Below are 22845 nucleotides of genomic sequence, written 5' to 3' on the forward strand. Positions count from 1 at the left end.
AGGCCATGTTCACACATCTACATTTTTGAGCAGAACAATTCCACTCGGAAATTCCTTTGCAGCAGAGTCCCAGTGGCTTCAATGGGAATGGGATTCTGCTGCACTGTGTACACAATGGGATTTCCACAGCAGATGTTGCCAAAAGAATGAACATGTCAATCTGCTTTGAAATGCATTTCCGAGCGGTCCTAGCATCGGCAGACCATGTTTTTGCGGAACCTCAGCCAGCATTTTCCGCAAAATTCCCAATCAACTAAACATTTTGAATATTTCATGACCTGCCAGCCAGATGATTCTCGGTATGGCAAAGCATTAAAATGACCTTCCCGGTGCACGGGCCTGCAAAGTGTTTTTAGTGCAGTGATACTCGTTTTACAACTTTTATATATTATTATCTATAAACTATCTATTAGGGGTGTGAATCGCCAAGAATTTGGCGATTCGATTCGAATCGCGATACCAGTGTGGCGATTCGATATATCGCGATATATCGCGATACCGTCTAGGTGACGATACATCGCGATATATCGCCCACCTGGGAGCATTCATAGATCCCAATAGACGCCGCTGTCAGCTTTGACAGCGGCGATCTAGTACTCCGGTGCTGCAAAATAAAATAAAACACACTTTCTCTTACCTGCCAACGAGCCCGCGGAGCTCCGGTACACTCCGGTACAGGTGTTCGGTCCCCGGGCTGTATTCTTCTTACTTCCTGTTAGTCCGGCACGTCACATGGAGCTTCAGCCTATCACCAGCGGAGGCGGGACATCGCTGCGGCCGGTGATAGGCTGAAGCTCCATGTGACGTGCCGGACTAACAGGAAGTAAGAAGAATACAGCCCGGGGACCCAACACCTGTACCGGAGCTCCGCGGGCTCGTTGGCAGGTAAGAAAAGTGCGTTTTATTAAAAATTCCACATCCCTAAAAGAATCGATTCAAAAATATTTTGAATCGATTCTGTATCGGCAAATGAAAAATCGCGATTATCGCGAGAATCGATTTTTTCTTACATCCCTACTATCTATATGTAAATCTATATTGACAACATAATTAAAGTACAAGAAAAGGTTAACGCATCTGTACCCTCTTTAGACCATGTTCCCATTTTTCTCTTTTTTAGACCCTATAGGTCAGTGTTTCCCAACCAGAGTCCCTCCAGCGGTTGCAAACCTACAACTCTGTGCATGTTAGGAGCTGTAGTTTTGTAACCGCTAGTGATACACTGATTGGAAAACACTGCTTTAGGCTAACGCTAGTGCAAAAGATATTGGGTGATCATTATGGCTGTTTATAACCCCATAATATCTGTGATTTTCTGCTCCTGAGTGATCACTTAGAAAAACTCTAATATTTGCAATAAAGGATCCAGTAAGGCAGCTCTGGGCACATTCTCAAGCTGCAATGTCTTCTAGGCACCTACCATGTGCATTGTGCCCTTGTAGACACTCCAACTCATATTTACCAGGCAGTGCTAAGAGATAAGGCACCTTATATGTGTCACATGCTTAGCACAGCTTTGTATATATGGGCTACTACCTAAGGAGCAATGGGTGCAATGCATTACACCAACAGACCCGGACGTTCATGAAGACTACTCTACTGAGCACTAGTCCACTGTCAAGGATATCCTGGCCCTTCCGAATCTACAGTGTGTACATAATTATTAGTATGAAACTATCAAGTAGTTTTCCAAAAACAAAATATTGAGGCATACTGTTTTTTTCTGTTGAATTTAATTTGAACCTAACAGATACCAAATGGTAGCTTTTTCTATTATATATTGTATCACAGAAATAATCTGTAACATGGTGCTGTATGATGGCACCATATGGCGGTGATATTGAGCAGTAGGAACTCTGCAGCACACCAATTCAGCACGTGCATGCGGACTATGTCTACATTCAGTACTAGACCATAATATCAGGATATCCTATAGTTTGAAGCACGTACTTCGCCAATATAAGGGGAATAGTAAAATCTAGTTTGTCGCATTCAAATTGCCTACAATTCAAGCTGATGTCGGACTAGAGACTAAAAGGGGAGCTCCGGGGAAGTCAACTTATGCCTGATCAACAGGATAGGGGAAAAGTGTCTGATCCTGGGGGATCTGGCTGCTGGGAGCCCCTGCGATCTACTGTAAGGGGCCAAGCAACTCACCCGTCCTTGGAGCACTATGCCCCCCCTCGGAGACGAGACGACCACAATCACTGGCTGAGACAGGGGTCCTTCTTATGCAGTTACTGGCCATCAAAGGGGTTCCGTCTCAGTCACGCAATGCCGATCTCAACAGGTAATTGGCTGAATGGGCTGACACAGGGGTTCCGTCTTAGTCAAAAGGGTCCCATCTCAGTTGATGATTGGCTGAGTAGTCCAACATGGCGGTTAAGTCTCAGGCACGGGGCCCCGACTCAGATGGTGATTGGGGTTACATCTCAGTCACGGGGGTCCCGTCTTCAGGCAGTCACACCCACATGTCTCTGAGGTGGGGACCAGAGTGCTTTGAGGACAGGGGAGTAGCTGGCGAGTCCACGCAGTCAGACCCCCGCCATCAGACATTTGTCCTGTGGTGAGGACATGAGTTGACTTCCCGAAGAACCCCTTTAAAGGAGTTTAAAAGGACTGGAAAATCATAGGAGTTTTTGTCTTGAAAAAGTACCCCAGCTGCCCGGTTTTGCAGCTTTGTGCAGGCGTGGCACTTTTTTTTCAAGAAGTCAGCCATTTTTTTTTCAAATCTGCAGACCCCACCCCCCTACATTGACATTTCAGACATGAAGATTATACAATAGTTTAGCTGCAATAAGCATAACAACATAACCAAGTATCTACTGGGTGTGCAATCCATAAATATATGAAAATAAACTTCACAGTCCTTTATACAACTGGGATTCAAGTTTGGCTAATAAATCTTTTTTTTTTGTTTTAAGGTTTTTTCTTTTTTTTTTTTTTTTCTTTATGTTTTTTTCTTTTTCTGGAATATTAGTTTTAAAATAATACAGAAAATAGGCAGTCTTATTAATCAACATTAATCAACATACAATCAAAATATAGAATATACAGTGAGAGGCGCCATAGACATCCTGTAGAAAATGACACGTAACCAATAAATAGAGCTGTTATCTTTAAAATGTGTTTTGTTCCTTTCTTGCTTTGTACAGGGAGATGGTAAGTTTGATTGCTCGGTGGCCTTGGTTATTCTCTTTTTGGGTAGCAGCAGCGATTACAGTCGTGATTTCATCTTGTGAACATCGTGAATTTCTAGATTTGAAGGAAATCATTTTATGTTACTATTTTATCCCCTTTTTTTACTTTCTCCTCCTAGAATAGCCAAAAAAGGATGGTAATCTGGAAGGGGCCAAATTGCACTTAATCAAGTGATGCTTAACTGGGCGAAACCAATCAGCTTGACTTCATCGGGAATTTCTGTCGCATCACAACCGGACGCCTACGAGAAGAAAAGAGACAAACATAAATCAGATGACAACTCAAATCAATTCCATTATTAGGTCAACTATAACACATTCGAAAGTACACAAAAAGTTGACAGTGTCCACAAGTCAGATGTATAGGAATACCCAGAGGTCAAAAGGGGCACCTTCAGACAGACCCACTACAGTCACATTCTAGTAGCTGTGTTAAAGACCTAAGATCTGGACTTAAAGGGGTACTCTGCTGCCCTGTGTCGGAAGCTCCGCTCCCCAGCGTCCGGAAGTTTATTGTTCCGAATGCTGTGTGCGGGCTTCCGTGTTCAGGGTTGCCCCTCGTAACATCACGCCCGTATCCCTGATCCATAAGGTATTAGTGTCAGAGTGCAGGGAGGGCGACCAATGGGACCCCATGCAATCTCCCGCCAGGCGCCACGGGTCTCTGCATGAACGCAGTGTGTTGACAATGGCATGAAGCAATTTTACACTTATTTTAAGTTTTTTGATACTGTATAACTCCGGTGGAAAACTTAATTTTTTTTAAATCAATTGGTGCCAGAAAGTTAAAACAGATTTGTAAATTACTTCTATAAAAAATTCTTATACCTTCCAGTACTTATTAGCGGCTGCATTCTTTTCGGCAAATGTGTAGCGGCAAATACACATTAAAACCCTGTCCTATCGCGGCGATGCCCTGTATTAACCCTTCAGACGCGGCGATCAAAGCTGACCGCCACGTCTGAAGCGAAAGTGACACTAACCTGGCTGCACCTTACCTGCCTCCTCGGTGTCTGCTCCGTGCCAGCATCCCCTGCATGGCCGACGCTCTCCTTCGTCGTCATCACGTCGTCACGCACGCCGTCCCATCATCCAATAGGAGCGGTGTGCGTAGCGACGTGATGGCGGCGACGGAGAGCGAGGATACCAGGCAGCAGAGACGTTCCAGAGCGACGGGGACACCCGGGGACGCGGCGACAGCGATGGAGGGCGACATCCAGGGCAGCGGTGACAAGCGGCGATGGGTCCGGAGCGAGTACTACCGCCTATACCAGTGGTCTTCAACATGCGGACCTCCAGATGTTGCAAAACTACAATTGCTGGCATGCCCGGACAGCAAACGGCTGTCCGGGAATGCCAGGAATTGTAGTTTTGCAACATCTGGAGGTCCGCATGTTGAAGATCACTGTCCTCTACTTTACATTGTATTCTAGATTTGTCTCCTTTAAAGGGTACCTCTCATCAAAAAAACTTTTGATATATTATAGATTAATGTATGCAGAATAACTTTACAATTGCATGTTATTAAAAAATATGCTTCTTTCTATTTAATTTTCCACTTTGAAGAAATGACCACTAGGGGTCTCCCTACCAGTCCTGGCAGCAAGCATTTCAGACTCATGCTGGAGTCCTAAACTCTACGAGCTGCCAGTCTGCTTTGTTCACAAAGGAGAACACTCAGAGCTGCCAGCCTGCTTTGTTCACAGCCTGTTTGGCTGTGAACAAAGCAGGCTGGCAGCTCTAAGTGTTTAGGACTCCAGCATGAGTCAGAAATGCTTGCTGACAGGACTGATTGGGAAAAATACAATAGAAAGAAGCATATTTTTCATTAACATGCTATTGGAAAGTTATTCAACATTCATTAATCTAAAATATATCAAAAGTTTATTTGATGAGAGGTACCCTTTAAAATTGGGTGCATCTTATAGGCCGGAGCGTCCTATAGGGCGAAAAATTCGGTAAGTCATTATTTATGCAAGGATTGGACAGTACCCTTGGATGTGCGACCATGTATTTCTTTCAAAATTTATGGTACATAATGCAGACCTATACCTAATGAATTCATTGGCCATTGAGATAACAATAAATGCTATTATACCCCGACAATCATATCTTCAGTCTAAACCTCATGTGTTGTTTAATGCAATAATCAGCAGAAGTTAATAAAATACGTAAGCATTGCGGAGGATTTCTGGTAGGAATCACTGACCTTCTGTAAGTCATGGACGCCTCAGGCACAGAGAATGTATTATACTGTTCGAGGTTTAATTGCACTTGTGCTATTGTCACACTTACATTACCACTGATCAGTAGACTATGTATGTTCAATCTATCTCCTTGGGCTGTAAGTACAAGTGTTGTGTGGGATGAGGCAGAATGCACAATAAGTATTGTGTTTATGTTACATAATGTGAAGTATTGTCAGATGAATGGTCTAAGCTTTTGTCATTCTGTTTCTGGCCATTTTTCTGATCACTGGTGTAAATTACATGTCTGAAATTGCAATATCATAAGTTAAAATGCTGGAGTCCTGTGGGACAAAGTGACAAACAGATGGCAGCAGAAGACCTTGCCAGAGGCCAAGTAGGTGTCTTTCTTTACTCTTGGAAAGTAAAAGGGAAGAAAACAAATATTTTGATATCAACTGGTGCCAGTAAGTTACACGGCCTTGTAAATGGCTTCAATTTAAAAATCTTAAAGGGGTAGTCCAGTGGTGAAAAACTTATCCCTTATCCTAAGGATAGGGGATAAGTTTGAGATCACGGGGGGTCCAACCGCTGGGGCCCCCTGCGATCTCTCTGTACGGGGGCCAGGCTCTCCAGCCAGATAGCGGGTGTCGACCCCTGCACGAAGCGGCGGCCGACACGCCCCCTCAATACATCTCTATGGCAGAGCCGGAGATTGCCGAAGGCAGCGCTTCGGCTCTGCCATAGAGTTGTATTGAGGGGGCGTGTCGGACGCCGCTTCATGCGGAGGTCGACACGCCCCCTTCCCGCGGGCTGTCGGGGCCCCGTACAGGAGATCGCAGGGGGCCTCAGCGGTCGGACCCCCCGCGATCTGCAACTTATCCCCTATCCTTAAGATATGGGATAAGTTGTTCACCACTGAGTCACCACTGGACTACTCCTTTAATCCTTTCAGTACTTATCAGCTGCTGTATGCTGCACAGGAAGTTGTGTAGTTCTTTCCATTCTGACCACAGTGCTCTCTGCTGACACCTCTGTCCATGGCAGGAACTGCCCAGAGTAGGAGCAAATCCGCATAGCAAACCTCTTCTTCTCTGGACAGTTCCTGACATGGACAGAGGTGGCAGCAGATAGCACTGTGGTCAGATTGGAAAGAACTACACAACTTACTCTGGAGCATACAGCAGCTGATAAGAACTTGAAAGAATAAGATTTTTGAATAGAAGTAATTTACAGATTTGTTTAAAGGTGTACTCCAGTGGAAAACTGGTGCCAGAAAGTTAAACAGATTTGTAAATGACTTCTATTAAAAAATCTTAATCCTTCCAGTACTTATCAGCTGCTGTATACTACAGAGGAAATTATTATCTTTTTGGATTTCTTTTCTCTCTGTCCACAGTGCTCTCTGTTGACACCTCTGTTCATGTCAGGAACTGTCCAGAGCAGCATGTCCTATGTTCCTGATCATTTTGGTGTTTAAATCAACTGGTGCCTGAAAGTTAAAGGGGTATTCCAGGCAAAAACATTTTATCCCCTATCCAAACCTCTGGGTTTCCAGGACTGGGGACATGTCACACCACGCCCCCTCCATTCATGTCTATGGGAGGGGGCGTGATGGCCGTCATGCCCCCTCCCATAGACATGAATGGAGGGGGCGTGGTGTAACGTCTCGTCCCCAGTCCCGGAAACCAGGAGGTTTCCGAAACTGGAGACGCAGCTCCTGCATAGAATACGGGTGCTGCAGGGAGATCGCGGGGGGTCCCAGCGGCTGGCCCCCCACGATCAGACATCTTATCCCCTTCGGATAGGGGATAAGATGTTTTCGCCCGGAATACCCTTTTAAACAGATTTGTAAATGACTTCTATTAAAAAATCTTAATCCTTCCAGTACTTATTAGCTGCTGAATACTACAGAGGAAATTCTTTTCTTTTTAGAACACAGTGCTCTCTGCTGACATCTCTGTCCATTTTAGGAACTGTCCAGAGCAGCATATGTTTGCTATGGGGATTTTCTCCTGCTCTGGACAGTTTCTGATATGAACAGAGGTGTCAGCAGAGAGCACTGTGGACAGAGAGAAAAATAAATCCAAAATGAAAATAATTTTCGCTGTAGTATACAGCCGCTAATAAGTACTGGAAGGATTAAGATTTTTTAATAGAAGTAATTTACAAATCTGCAAAGTAGAAGAGTAGTCAGCTCACCCGGCCACTGCACAGCAATGAAGTCCTTCAAGGATACGAAGAAAGCAGGTAAATGCCAGCGATTATGAAACTTCACCTTTATTGGAACCACGTATAATCATCGACATGGAGAGACAAACATTTAAAATTCCAGGAATCAGCGCCAAGCACGACGCGTTTCAGGTCATGTGACCTTTCATCAGATGCATTGATGAAAGGTCACATGACCTGAAACGCGTCATGCTTGGCGCTGATTCCTGGAATTTTAAATGTTTGTCTCTCCATGTCGATGATTATACGTGGTTCCAATAAAGGTGAAGTTTCATAATCGCTGGCATTTACCTGCTTTCTTCGTAATTTACAAATCTGTTTAACTTTCTGGCACCAGTTGATTAAAAAAAATAATAATAATAAAGTTTTCGACAGGAGTACCCCTTTAACTTTCTGGCACCAGTTCATTTAAAAAACCCTTTTTCCGCATCAGAATACCCCTTTTATAGAGCCAAAGTTCTTACTAAGTAATATGAAGGTATAGTCACTTTTTCATGCTCCCCAGACAGGGTCAATTAATAGAAGTATTAGGCTATGTTCACATGATGGAATGTCCGTGCGGAGTACCGCAGGAATATCCACACAGACATTCCTCTGCAGCAGAGTCCCATTGATTCAAATGTGTGGAATGTCCCCTTGGAAACATCTGTCTGAACATGGCCTTAGGCTGCCTTGTGAGGCTCTGGCAAGAGGCTTCATTTTAAGGGGTAGTCTCATGAAATCCACAAGCCTCAATGGCTACTCTTGCTTTGATTCCTGACTCCCTGGACAGAGCTAAAGAAACGGTTGGATAGCTGCTAGTGCAATGTTTCCTTACCAGTGCGCCTTCAGCAACTTCCAGCATGCCCGGACAGCCAAAGTCTGATAGATATTGTATAAATTCTTAGAATCCTCACATAGAGGTTATTATCTCAGTGTTTAGAGGTGTGATTGATGACTTACCAACTTAAATGTTACTGTTTTATACGTTGCTTGATCCTCTATCATCTTCTGCAGATTAGCAGCAACTGCAAGAAAACAAAAACACTGTAACAACAATGTTGTATAAAAGTGATTATTATTGCTGTATGTATATGTAAAGGGGCCGTACTTAGACACTTAGCATTTCTCTAAAACAGTGTTTTCCCCCCAGCCTTGGCTGTCTAGGCATGCTGAGAGTTGTAGTTTTGCAACATCTGGAGGCATCCTGGTTGAAAAACACTGTTCTAAAGGATATGTAAAAAGTGTCACATCAGCGGGGTTCCCATAGCTGGAACCTGCACCAGTCATGAGACTAGGGGTCTTGCGTACCCTTTTGAATGCAAACTATTGCTTCATTACAGGGGTACTCTGGTGGGAATTTTTTTTTTTTTTTCAAATCAACTGGTGCCACAAAATAGATTTGTAAATTACTGGGTGCGGCTATTTAAACCCAAGATTTGCTGCACTCTGGTTGCCGGTGATTTGTGAAATTCTTACCATGTTTGCTTTATCATGCACTTTGTATTTATCTTGTAATATTTCTGAGTTTTAAAAATGGTTAATAGTTCTGTTTATTATAGATTTTAGTCTGTGGGAAATTTGTCGGTTTTTAGGATTATTGTATGTCCGTTCTGCTTTTGCCTTGAATCACTGATTTAGTGTTTCCTCTGTGCTTTACCAGTGGTCTATAGTGTCCTCTGTGCTTACTCTGATCTGTGTCCACTGAACTTATTATGTTTATGTTAGTTATCTTGGTCCAGTGTGAACAGTGTCCTATGTTCCTGATCATTTTGGTGTTTAAATCAACTGGTGCCTGAAAGTTAAAGGGGTATTCCAGGCAAAAACATTTTATCCCCTATCCAAAGGATAGGGGATAAGATGTCTGATTGTGGGGGGCCCACCGTTGGGACCCCCTGCGATCTCCCTGCAGCACCCGCATTCTATGCGGGAGCTGCGTCTCCAGTTTCGGAAACCTCTGGGTTTCCAGGACTGGGGACATGTCACGCCACTCCCCTTCCATTCATGTCTATGGGAGGTGGCGTGATGGCCGTCATGCCCCCTCCCATAGACATGAATGGAGGGGACGTGGTGTAACGTCTCGTCCCCAGTCCCGGAAACCAGGAGGTTTCCGAAACTGGAGACGCAGCTCCCGCATAGAATACGGGTGCTGCAGGGAGATCGCGGGGGGTCCCAGCGGCTGGCCCCCCACGATCAGACATCTTATCCCCTTCGGATAGGGGATAAAATGTTTTCGCCCGGAATACCCCTTTAAACAGATTTGTAAATGACTTCTATTAAAAAATCTTAATCCTTCCAGTACTTATTAGCTGCTGAATACTACAGAGGAAATTCTTTTCTTTTTAGAACACAGTGCTCTCTGCTGACATCTCTGTCCATTTTAGGAACTGTCCAGAGCAGCATATGTTTGCTATGGGGATTTTCTCCTTCTCTGGACAGTTCTTAAAATGGACAGAGGTGTCAGCAGAGAGCACTGTGCTCGTGATGTCAGCAGAGAGCTCTGTGTTCCAAAAAGAAAATAATTTCCTCTGTAGTATTCAGCAGCTAATAAGTACTAGAAGATTAAGATTTTTAATAGAAGTCATTTACAAATCTGTTTAACTTTCTGGCACCAGCTGATTTAAAAAAAAAAAAGTTTTCCACCGGAGTACCCGTTTAACATTCAGTTCTTCTGTTTAACCCCTGAATTTCCTTTTCTGCTGTTTACTCATTCCATACCTTGTCTAGTTAATGTAAACATATTTGCCATTTATTTGAATTTGAACTGTTTGTTAGCATACTATATTCTGCCCTGTTTGCCTGTATATATTCTGTCTTGTATATCTGCTTGTTTGGTAGTTTTCCCGTTACTTTTCTCGCCTGTGATCAAGTATGTATATTATTGGTTTTTACGCCGAATGCGCTTTAGTTCAGGTAGAGACCGGCACCGTGGTTGTCGATCCGCCATTTAGGGTGGATGGGCAAGTAGGCAGGGAATGTGTTATTATGGACAGCTTAGGGCTCACTCTCCCTGTCCCCCCAGTCAGTCATGAGAATTAAATAATCTTAATAATTACAGTAATTATGAGCTGCTGTATGCTCCAGAGGAAGTTGAGTTGTTCTTTCCAGTCTGACAACAGTGCTCTCGGCTGACACTTCTGTTCATGTCAGGAACTGTCCAGAGCAGGAGAGGTTTGCTATGGGGGTTGTTTGTACTCTGAACAGTTTCTGACATGGCCAGAGGTGTCAGCAGAGAGCACTGTGTTCAGACAGGAAAAAATTACAAAACTTCCTCTGGAGCACACAGAAGCTGATAAGTACTGGAGGGATTAAGCTTTTTAAATAGAGGTAATTTACAAATCTGTATAACGTTCTGGCCCCAGTTTATTTTAAAACATTTGTTTTCCACTTGTTTTCCACCAGAGTACCCCTTTAAATCTCTAAGACTTATGGAGATCTTGGGATATCTATCTTGTGATAACCCCTTTAAGGACATATAAGCCGTTAGCTACGGTATAAAGATAAATTAACACTTTGAACCTTGAGACTTCACCTGTAACAGCATCTGATATTTAATCGTTACTGTCATTTATATTAAAATGTTGAGATGTTGTCTAGACGTGTCAAAAATTTAGAGCACACTGGGTCTCAACTCTGAGATCCGCAGCGATCCTGAGTTACAGCTGAGTGAAGCACTCGGTAGCACGCTTCATTCCCTGGCCAGTTGCCAGATTCTACTGATACACTCTATAGACTATAATGCAGCACATCAATCGGATCTGCTGGGAAGGAAGTGAAGCGGACTGCTGGGTGATTCACCTGGGTGTTATTTAGGATTGCAGTGATTCTCAGGGATGAGACCGAATGCGCTCTAAATTTTTCCATGTCTAGATATGTCAAAAGTTTATAAAAGTTACAGTAAAAATGTAGGAATCTTGTGTTGAATTCCTGTTTTTCAGTGGACCAACAACAGTCCACTACAATTCTGCTTGTTTTTTTTTTTTTTTTGCTTAGTTTTTTTGTGAATTCTGAAGGAAAGAATCAAGAATAGAAATAACATAAGAATTACCAAACATCACATTATTATAGTTTCTGATGAACCGTTTCCTAATCCAGCCATCAATGAACCCTAATGGGTCATGCGTTGAGGTTTAAAGTGATTTAATTTGTTTCACTCAATCAACAATCAATACATGTTTTCACTATGGAAGAACCCAAATACATGACCTGGAGTAGAATATGCTATATAATTTATGTCCTCCTTACACAGTAAGAACACAACTAAACACTACAGGTCTGAAGCATAGATCTCAAGAATCTGTAACTAAGGAAGAAAATACCAAGACAAGCAAATTAATGCTGTGCATAAATAATCATAGCACATATGCACCACAGATACAATGTGCTGGCTCCAATTATTACAATAAAATCTTTACTAATACATACTAGCAAAGAACAAAAACAACTAAAAAAGTCTCAATAAAATGCATTAAAGGGGAACTCCGCCCCTAGACCTCTTATCCCCCTATTCAAAGGATAGGGGATAAGATGTCTGATCGCGGGGGTCCCCAGACATCCGGATGCACCCCAGACATCGGGTACACGGAGCAAACTTCACTTCGTGCCGGATGACTGGCGATGCGGGGCGTAAGGCTCGTGACGTCCTGGCCATGCACCTCAATACAAGTCTATGGGAGGGGGCATGATGGCCGTCACACCCCCTCCCATAGACTTGCATTGAGGGTGTGTGGCTGTGGTGTCACGAGCCTGCGGCGCTGCACCCGACACTCTAAACAACCAACAAGTGCAGGAAGGATCGCGGCGGGACCCCTGCGATCAGACATCTTATCCCCTATCCTTTAAATAGGGGATAAGATGTCTAGGGGCGGAGTACCCCTTTAACCGTCACACAAAAATAAGGCATATTGCACGGACCAAAAATAAGATACCCAGCAAGTGCAGACAGTATGATTCCAACATTTGCACTTGCACTTTATAGCATGTGTGCTCAATTATTTATTTCTTATATAGTTATGTTTAGTCCTAAATAAATTGTTGTGACAGTTAAATTGCAATAATACAGTATATTTGAAGAAGGAAAGATTTATGGACTGATACTTTGGAAGTAGCAGAAGGCTATCCTTTACTGGATCAGTGAGAGAGTCTATAGACCACATCCATAATCATGGGTCAGGCATGGTGGAGGACCAGGGTTTGGAGAAATTGGTGAGTTGATTTTATTGAAGAGATCACTGATGCAATAAAACACAAACTATTTTTTTCTTCTTCATCATATCATACTTTCTTAGGGTAGGTTACAAGTGCTGTGTATTTTCCTACCTACTGAAGTCAATGTAGCAAACAAAAGGAAAATGTCCAGCACAGCAGATCCGTTGCTCTTAGGATTTATTAGGCATAAAATCAGGTACACAAATACACAGAGCGTACAGCCTACGCGTTTCGAGTAATACTACCCTTAGTCATGGGTAGCAAAATCAGCTGCGTAATTTACTAAGCATTGACTTCAATGAGTAGAAAAATACGAAGAAGCAAATACGCAGCAAAATACGGCGTGTGTGACTCTACCCTTACAGCGAAATAAAGGTCTAAAGAAGAAAGCTATAAAGATCAAGGTGTATTATTAAATAAAATAAAAAAAACTACTTAGTGTTCTAAGAACAATGCATGGAGCAGCCCAAAGCCCAGGCCTTGATCTCACTGAATGTGTATAGCAGTGGTCTCCAACCTGCGGACCTCCAGATGTTGCAAAACTACAACTCCCAGCATGCCCGGACAGCCAACGGCTGTATGCCATTGACAGTGCGGTTTAGCTAACCTTATATTTTAACAGTTTGGACATTTATGCACACGGTAGTACCACATATGATTTTTTTTTTATTGCATTATTTTATATAAAAAATAGTTTAACCCTTTCTCCGCTCGTGAGAACTGTGTAAACCCTGTTAGCGGGATCAGGGCGTACAGGTACGCTTCGAGACCATAAGGACTCGGGAACGAGGGCATACCCATACACCTGGCGTCCTTAAGGGGTTAAATACTAAAAATCCCCTGCAGATGCAAGAGAATTTAGAAGCAAATTTCCCAAAGAAAATGAAAGGCAAACAATATCTGATTTTTTTTTTTTTAAATGGGCACTGTCATATTCAAAAACTTCTTATAAGTTGTACTTCTTGGAAAAACATTACCTTTCCTGTCTAAAAATAAAGAGGAGGGGGGGGGGTCACAAAACAGCCTGCAGTGATTGAATAAAGAGACCCAGCACTGCACAGCAGACTCAGGGAGGAAGTGAATGCATGGTGAGTGAGGGCTGGCTCAGTGCTTGCCTTGGACAAGCACTTTCCTAAGCAGTGGATGTCAGAAAGAGTGAGACAAATACAGAAGTGAGACACATAAAAAAGATGCGTAAAGCATCTGCATGACCTAGTGAGTAACATATATAAGCATTATCATTTTTTTTTTTGGTCATATGAAATAGGAAATGTTTCTCTCTGTTTGTTTTTTAAATGTTTTGTTTCTATGTTTAAATATACGGTATGTTCCTGTCAAATGTTTATGATTATAAAGGCAAGATGCCCTCATATATACAAAGACACTTTTGGTGACAAGTTCCCTCTTTTCTTAAAGTATACCGCTTTAAGAAATGAGGGAACCGGTCACCAAATGTGCAAAAACATTTTAGTTTATATTAGGGAATCTTGCCTCGATAATCATAAACATTTGACAAGAACATATCGTATATTTTAACATGGAAACCAAACATTTGAAAACCGAACAGAGAGAAACATTTCCTCCGAGGACTTTACTGCTTCAAACAACGCAAATTCTGGGCATAGAGTATATGAAGTGGAGGTCACATGACCTCTTATCAATTTCATGATCAATGCCTTCCTTCTTAGGGTTACATAACAATACTTTGCATTCCGAATCTGCTCAGCCACAACAGCACAGAAAGTGTATTGAGCAACATCCCCTGCAGAGATGATGTTCTTCTATGCTGATTGCCGTAATTTTGGCAATATGAGTCATTTCTTTTTTGAACAAGCTGTTCCATTTGACTATTAGTGCTCTAATTCTGTGGCTATTACTTCCTACCTCGGCCTCCAAACCAATATTACTAAATAAACAGATTTTATGTTTATATAGAAGCCAATCTGCTCTGCGATATTTGGCAAACCTTGAACGGTGCTACATGTGTTTAAAGAAAATGTAAATCCTGTACAGTAAAAAATCGTAACACACTTGTTCTTTAATCTGCTAATTATATCTTTTATTTTCAATAACTTCACAGTTTATGGCTGGGATAATAATTCACACATGTTTAGTTATGTTGCAATTATAAAATTAAAGAGTATTAGGTTCAATGAAAGATTTGTGGTTAGGTTAAAAAAATAATAATAATATGCATTTACTAAGACCACTATACGCACATTCGTGCTTAAAGTGAAATTATGTCGTTTTTAGGTTCAAATTTTTATGCTAAATAATATATAACCACATCATTATAGTCAAGCTCCATTTTTCTGATACACATTTCTATAGCCCCTACAAATACAGATATCTGACTAGGACAATTTTTCCTTTAAACTGTTTACACAAAACATTACCACTAGGGGGACTTTGTTAGAAACCCCTAGTGGTAGCCAGAATTTCATCGTTTTTGCAAGGGCTTTAAGCTCTGTAACAGTGAAAAACAGCTACATGCACTAAACTAATCAAATCTAATCTAATCATAAGTCTTCACCCAAAAATATACACATCTTTTTAACCAATGTATATTTCAAAATATGTATAACTTTATTTTCTACATTATATAAATAGTTTTTGCCAGTGATAGTGTAGATAGTGCAGTAAAGAGGCTCCAAGTGTCAGAAAGTAGCCTGGAAGTCTGAATTATAATAGTGAGGAAGATGCATTAAGAGTAGAGTTCCTGATTAGTTAGCTTCTCTTAAAAAATCCTTAGATTTTGCATCATAGTGCGGATTATCACGTAAGCTTTGTGCATCTGTTACCACAACATTACTTTGGCACTTTCTAAAGTGGGTACTCCGGTGGAAAACTTTTATTTTTCTTTAAATCAACAGGTGCCAGAAAGTTAAACAGATTTGTAAATTACTTCTATTAAAAAATCTTAATACTTCCAGTACTTATTAGCTGCTGAATACTACAGAGGAAATTATTTTCTTTTTGGAACACAGAGCTCTCTGCTGAATCACGAGCACAGTGCTCTCTGCTGACATCTCTGTAGATTTTAAGAACTGTCCAGAGTAGGAGAAAATCCCCATAGCAAACATATGCTGCTCTGAACAGTTCCTAAAATGGACAGAGATGTCAGCAGAGAGCACTGTGCTCGTGATTCAGCAGAGAGCTCTGTGTTCCGAAAAGAAAATAATTTCCTCTGTAGTAGTCAGCAGCTGATAAGTACTGGAAGGATTAAGATTTTTTAACAGAAGTCATTTACAAATCTGTTTAACTTTCTGGCATCAGTTGATTTAAAAAAATAAATAAAAAGTTTTCCACCAGAGTACCCCTTTAGGTATGTTCCTAGCCTCTTAATTCTTAGTTGATTTTTGTTTAGTCCTTGTATTTATTTTAAAGTTGGGACCTAGTGCATCCTTGTTGTTCTGCTAAGGTTAGTTTACAGATATAGGGATATCTGAAGGAACAGTGTGGTTAAGTGGTGTTCGTGGTTTATTGTTTAGGGATTGATATAGGGACAGCTTAGCTTGTTCCATCATCTTCTGCTTCAATTCCATCACTATTATTCACTTGTTCCATCTTTTTTGTTAATATATACATTGCAAGTCCTGCGAGTGACTGAGAACTGGGAACCCCACTTAGGACCCAGTAAAGGTAACTGCTCTAAATGGGGGCCCGAATCTCCCTGTTGCATGGAGCTAGGGTTGACATGCGCTATATGCATTTGCTATAAGATCACCAGAGATACAAGAGTACCCCTGTCATTTTGGTAAATCTATTATTAGTGCTACAAAAAAACTTTAAAGAAATCATTAGACATATTCTATTGTTTTATATATTGGAAATGTGAAACTTCTCACCAGAAATCCTCCCCCCCATTTACCACTCAGGTTATGATTGACACATCCAGCACCTAGTTCATCTGTTAATAGTTTTTGACATTTGAGAATGCCCAACCAAGATGCTTGACTTCAATGTGCAAATACATACCGGAAGTTTTATACTAGACGTCAAATCTCATGCAATATTATTATAATTTATACAAATGCCAAGCTGCCCCATTTGTGATTTTCCTTTCCTGGATGCATTAGGGCCTCAAGGTCAACATCACAGCTACAGAAACGCAACAAAAAAATGAAATAAAAAACATAAAAAAAAAAGCTAAACTAGAAATTGTCTACATAAAAAACAGAATGGGCTAGTTTTATCACTAAGCCGATATGAGATGTAACACATTTATAAGTTTATTCATTTATATTTTTGTTATATTATAGTTATAGATAAGCATAGATTGCAATTGATCTTTAATTAAAATGCATAATAATACAAAGGATATGAACCATAATACATTCTAGGTCAATCACACAACTATGAGACAATGGCTAAAAACAGCGTACTTTATTCTTCCCAGCAGAATTCGAGCTGTAAATCATACACTTTTTATAAACATGGCTATCAGAATTCTTACCGTGAGTTAAACCTTGACAGGACAATTACAGGCAGGATAATTTTCTGCCCTCTTACACTATTTTGTTTTATGACAAACAGATTCAGACAAGCGGTAAATTTAGCCATGAGAAACAGTTTCCATCACGGAACCTTCAAAATAGCAATGACTGCTCAATGTCTGTATTTCTCACCTAATAAAATAATCAACAACAAACAAAGATTTTGCTTCCTTGAAACCCAAGAGGTAAAAAACGCATGGAGCATAAATGATAACAAAGGTTTGAAGTGAAACTTTAATTTGTATATTTAAAGGGTCCACAGATCAGTGTACAATGTTTCATTAAAGTCTGTGACAAATGAGTAAGTATTATTAGGTGCTTATCATTGTTTGAAGTACTATTAATAGTAATAAGTGATCTAGGAAATAATAGTAATTATTAATATCTGTAACATGTTAAAGGAATTGTCCGACCAAAACGTTTAAAATAAAATATGAACAGAGAGAATTTAAAGGGATATTCCAGGATCATTGGGTCTTTGCAGACAGGGGCAGCAAAGTTAGACTAGTTACTAATATACTTCACTGACCTGTGTTAGGCGGCTGGTATTACAAATTTCTTTGTCTTTCTTTTCCCCAGAAGTTCATTTTCTGCAGCCTACAAAATGAGTGTGGTCTCGGAACTTTCCCAGCTTGTTGTGTGGCCCGAGACAATCCCTCACAAGTCAGGTGCTGAAAGGGGGCTTGGCTGCTTTGTCTGTTGTGTATGAAGCCAGCCCCTGGTGACAATACGAGCGCACATGTGCATGCATCTGTCATCACACAGATCTAAAGCTTGTGTGTCAGGTGATGTTGGGCAAGTCGTGTGATCAAAGGGAGTGTGGCTGTGCTGTAGTGGGTGGGGACTGAAGTGTGGGAGGAAAATAAGTCACCGTCCACCTTGAAACAAAGGATCCTGGGGATTATAGTCTGAGGGAGATCACAGAAACAGGAAGGAGCCAGTTCCCAAAAACAAGCCATCAGCGTGATGAGGGACACAGGACAAAGCCATTTACCACCAACACGAGCACAGATCCTTGGTAAGCATACCCATTACTGTATGAAACCTTATTACTAAAGTCCCCTCTTGTTGGATAACTCCTTTAAGTAAAAAATAAAATAAATAAACTGCCTCTTACCTTCCTCGAGAGAATGAGCCAAAAAAATTATAATAATTGAGCGTTCAATAATTGTGTTCAACAGGATTATAGTTTTTTTTTTTTTTTACTGTGTTTATTCAAATTGAAGAAAAGGGTGTCATTGTATTGTGACTGATAAGAGGGATGGGGGGGACGGTACATTCTTTTCTATTACCGCTGACATTAGTTATGGGCAGTGCCTGATATCTATGTAAAGATGTGTTATTCTTCTAACACTAAGGCCGTGGTCACGCTTGAGAAGCTCCGGAAGGAAAACTTCCATGTAGAGCTTCCGAGCGCGGACAGCAACGACTGGATGAATCGGGCACTATGACCCTATAGATGGCAATGTCTGCAGAGCGGAAAACTTCCAGAACATTGAAAAAATTCAATGTTCTTGCAGAATTTTTTCAAGTAGATTTTATGGGAGGAAACTGCACAGTGAAATCCCATTGCCAGCAACGGGACTCTGCTGCAACGGAATTTCCAAGCAGAATTTCAAAGCAGAATTCAACCTGGAAATTTCATAGTGTGCACCCTGCATAATTGCTTGTATCTGAATGACTAATTCCTAAATGTAAAGGATGGAAAGAACACAACTGGTTCCGAAGTGTCTGGAGAAAAGTTTAGATAACTGTCAGAAAATGGTTCTAATCTTCATATAGTAACTTAACAATTGATAACTGATGGTAATATATTCACAATTTTTAAAGTTAACCATTGATTTATTGGATGTTATTAAAACCTAAGTATTAGTCAAAATGCCCCCTAGTTCTTAGTAAATGGGATGGAAATGAATATAGTTATAACTTCACCCTTTGAATTTATTGGAGAATTTTGATGTATAAGCAGATATTATAGTTAAGCAAAAGGTGAATTCATGCGATTAACACAACAGCTTAGCAAGATAACACAACACAATAGAAGGAAAGAGGAAGAAAGTTTCTAAGCTCTCAGAACTACTTGATGGGGCGACCATAAAGAGTCGGGGAGAAACATTCATCCATGTTTTTCTGCTCGGATCACATGGCAAAGACAATGGCTATCCATGACCCTGGTATCTTTCCAGTGTGCAGAAGTCCACTTCAAGTAACTGGTAAGGTTCAAAGGATTTATATTTGATTGAGATTACGTATTTTTATAATGTGGAGAAAATTATATAAATAAAGGAGAACTCCAGCCAAATAAAATGACCTTTATATAGCTGCACATGATAAAGTTATATAACTTTGCAATGTGAAGAGTAATCTTTGCTGAGCACATACCCTGTTTCTCTCCAGACAGGCAGCCCAGGAGATCTTATCACTAGCGTCTACTACCGTGGACGATGGTCACACTCTCTTCTCCTCAGCTCAGAGAGCTGTTAGCTTCAGTGTGCCGTGTTTGAGTTTCCCTGATTGGCTGTAGGGCAACACCCCCACCCCTGCTCACTCTCTCAGTAGCCCCTCCCCCTGCAGCTCACGCAAAAAACCAACCCAGTGTGTAAAGTTTTTTGTTGACTCTGACTCTTTGTTGCAGGATTTACAAAGGCTGTTTATGGGGGCAATGGGGGTCTGATTTTCAAACAAATCAGCTAAGATGCCTTGTGGAGTCATAGTGAGTGTGTATATATATATATATATATATATATATATATATATCTTATTTAAGTTGTTTTAGTTTTTTTACCCCATTTCACAGGATATCTTCTTTAAGTCAAAAGAGAAAATGATTTTCCTTAATTTCTATATTAAGATTTTAATATTAGAATGATGGCACTTGATTTCCAACTGCAAAAAACTGCAATCAGATGATGCTTATAGATCACTTTATTCAATTTCTTCACCTAACTATTAAATTCCAAAATGAAAACTTTGTTTATGTAACGGCAAGCACTCCGGGTCCCTCTCCTCCCCCAGAGCGCTAGCGGTGTTCTGCGCCTGTTCACAGCTCCCTGGTCAGACTCGCTGACCGGGAGCGCTGCTCTGATTTCCCCGGCGGGGATGCGACCCGCGTGGCAGGACGTGCCTGCCCGCGGGACGCATCCCGTTCTGCTCACCTGCCCCGTCCTCCGTCCCAGCGCCTGCTGTCCCGCTCTCTAGGTCGCGCGCGCTAGCTGGGTCTCTCAGATTTAAAGGGCCAGTGCGTCATTAATTGGTGTCTGGCCCAATCAGTTCCAATCACTCCCAACACTTATTAACCCACTTCCCCTTCCTGTCCTTGCCGGATCTTGTTGCCTTGTGCCAGTGAAAGCGTTTCTTGTGAGCCTGTTGCCTGTGTATCCAGACCCTTGCTGTTGCCCCTGACTACGAACCGTTGCCGCCTGCCCTGACCTTCTGCTATGTCTGATCTTGCCTTGCCTTGTCCTTGTGTACCGCGCCTGTCTCAGCTGCGAGAGAGGTCGAGTCGCTACCGGGTGGAATGACCTGGGGGTTACCTGCCGCAGCAAATCCATCCCGCTTTGCGGCGGGCTCTGGTGAAAACCAGTAATCCCTTAGACTCCGTTTCCCTGGTACGGCCCACACCATTGCCTCTCTGGCACAGAGTATCCACTACCCGTGTCCTCCCCGCATACTAGTCCGGATCCTAACAATTTATTTGTTTTTCATTTTCTTTGAGTACTACAGATTATATATAAATATATATATGTATATATATATATATATATATATATGTATATATATATATATATATAGTACTGCATCTTAAATACCTACCAGAGATGTATGTTGTTAGTTAGAAGTGGGCAGAGTGTGTATTCATATATCACTCCTGTTTATATATATCTAGCGACTACATTTTATGCCAATTCGATATCCTTTAGTGTGAGGGTGTGAGGTTTTAACCAATGTATCATTGATATTTTATATATATATATATATATATATATATATATATATATATATCATTGTGTTTATTATACACTCATTTATGTTTATGTATCATAGCCAATAGATTTTTATAGATAGCTGCATATACTTTATTAATATTATCATACTATATCATAATGCATACAGCACTACATCAAAAGAACTCTAATCTAGGTAGATAGTCGACTTGCAATTGCAATCTGTTTGTAGTTTTTTTTTTACCGATTTATAAAGGTCACATCATTTTTATTTTTGTTGACCACTATTCATAATTCATGATTGAGTTATGACATTATTCCCAACATACCAAGAGACAATATTGTGCCATCTGAACACATGACCTCAGCAGACAATCACTGTCTGCAGAGGTTACCTCAGTGGTTAACATTTCACTTCATTGCTGGATCTCACTAAACAAATACTGGTGGAGGACCAGGGAAGCATTAGCAGAGGAGCGACAGGGGATTGGTAAGTATTATACATTTTTTTATTTTATTCTATTGTCAGATGTATGTAAAATATTTTATGGTGCTGAAAAAGCCCTTTAAAGAATGCGCTTTTACCTAAAATGACATTCTCCGAATATTTCTTATGCTGTTTTATTGTGTAGGAAATAACGATTGTGTACCAGAAACTGAGGGCTCTGTCAAGGGAATTTGTCATCCAGATGAAATGGAAAGGTTAAGTCAATTCATCAATATTAAAGGAATGCATGGTATGAAATACATTTTTATAGCCATGGAAGAAATCTTCTTTTGTTATATATATATATATATATATATATATATATATATATATATATATGCCATATATATCAGTAGCGTATGCCACAGTTTAATCCTCTCTACATTTTAGCAAATATAAAATTTCAAATATATTTAAAAAAATAAAAAGTCAATTGGAGACCCAGGAGACCTAGAAAAAAATTGGAGACCCAGGTCAAGTTGGTCTATTGCTGAATACATTTCTAACAAAGTGGAAAAGTGTTATTAAATTAGTTTTCTGAGATAAGGTCTACATTTTTCCATCCAGAAAAAGCACAACAGGATGTATCTGGCATTATAGCTCAACCTGTGCAAGTCAAACTCTAAATTTCAAACTCTGGAATTTAAACCACACCAAGACGCCATCTTGTTTTGGGTCCTCTGTGAATTGCTATCTACAGACAATCTCATTAAAGGGAATTTGTCACCAGCGTCACCCAAACTAACCCGCTGGTACAGGGCAATAGTGCAAATAACGGTGATTGTAAGGGACTTAAACTTTGTATTCACCGTGCCCTTGTTCCAGAGATATTAAAGAACATGTAGTTGTGTAAATTAGTTGTTTGGTGCACACAGGACGTTCCCAAGCCCCAAGGTGTCCAACTGTTTTTTCCTTGGAGATGCAGTCAGTGAGACCTTATAGCATGTATGGCCTACGTTCTTAGAGAAAGAAGATATGTAACATCATAAGTGGTGTTCCCTTTAAGAATTGTGCTCACAGGGTTTCTTATGGCTCCATAATAAAAAGTATTCCAATGTTCCAATGTATGGTACTGGAAGGATTAAGATTTTTAAATAGAAGTAATCTACAAAT

General features: G+C 40.8%; 1 protein-coding gene across 6 annotated transcripts in view; it reads right to left on the minus strand.

Annotated features, from left to right (window-relative positions):
* Positions 1-1022: 1022 nt before the first annotated feature.
* Positions 1023-22845, minus strand: part of STK39 (serine/threonine kinase 39) — a 452628-nt gene continuing 430805 nt past the window's right edge. For all 6 annotated transcript variants that reach the window (XM_056533261.1, XM_056533262.1, XM_056533265.1 and 3 more), the window contains exons 17-18: positions 8561-8625; positions 1023-3442 (exon numbers count right to left, since the gene is read on the minus strand). In XM_056533261.1, coding sequence (XP_056389236.1) covers positions 3368-3442; positions 8561-8625 — 140 coding nt within the window. In that variant the 3' untranslated portion in view covers positions 1023-3367. The remainder of the gene's footprint in view (positions 3443-8560; positions 8626-22845) is intronic.

The sequence above is a fragment of the Hyla sarda genome, chromosome 8 (genome assembly GCF_029499605.1).
Source record: "Hyla sarda isolate aHylSar1 chromosome 8, aHylSar1.hap1, whole genome shotgun sequence".
Classification (NCBI taxonomy): domain Eukaryota; kingdom Metazoa; phylum Chordata; class Amphibia; order Anura; family Hylidae; genus Hyla; species Hyla sarda.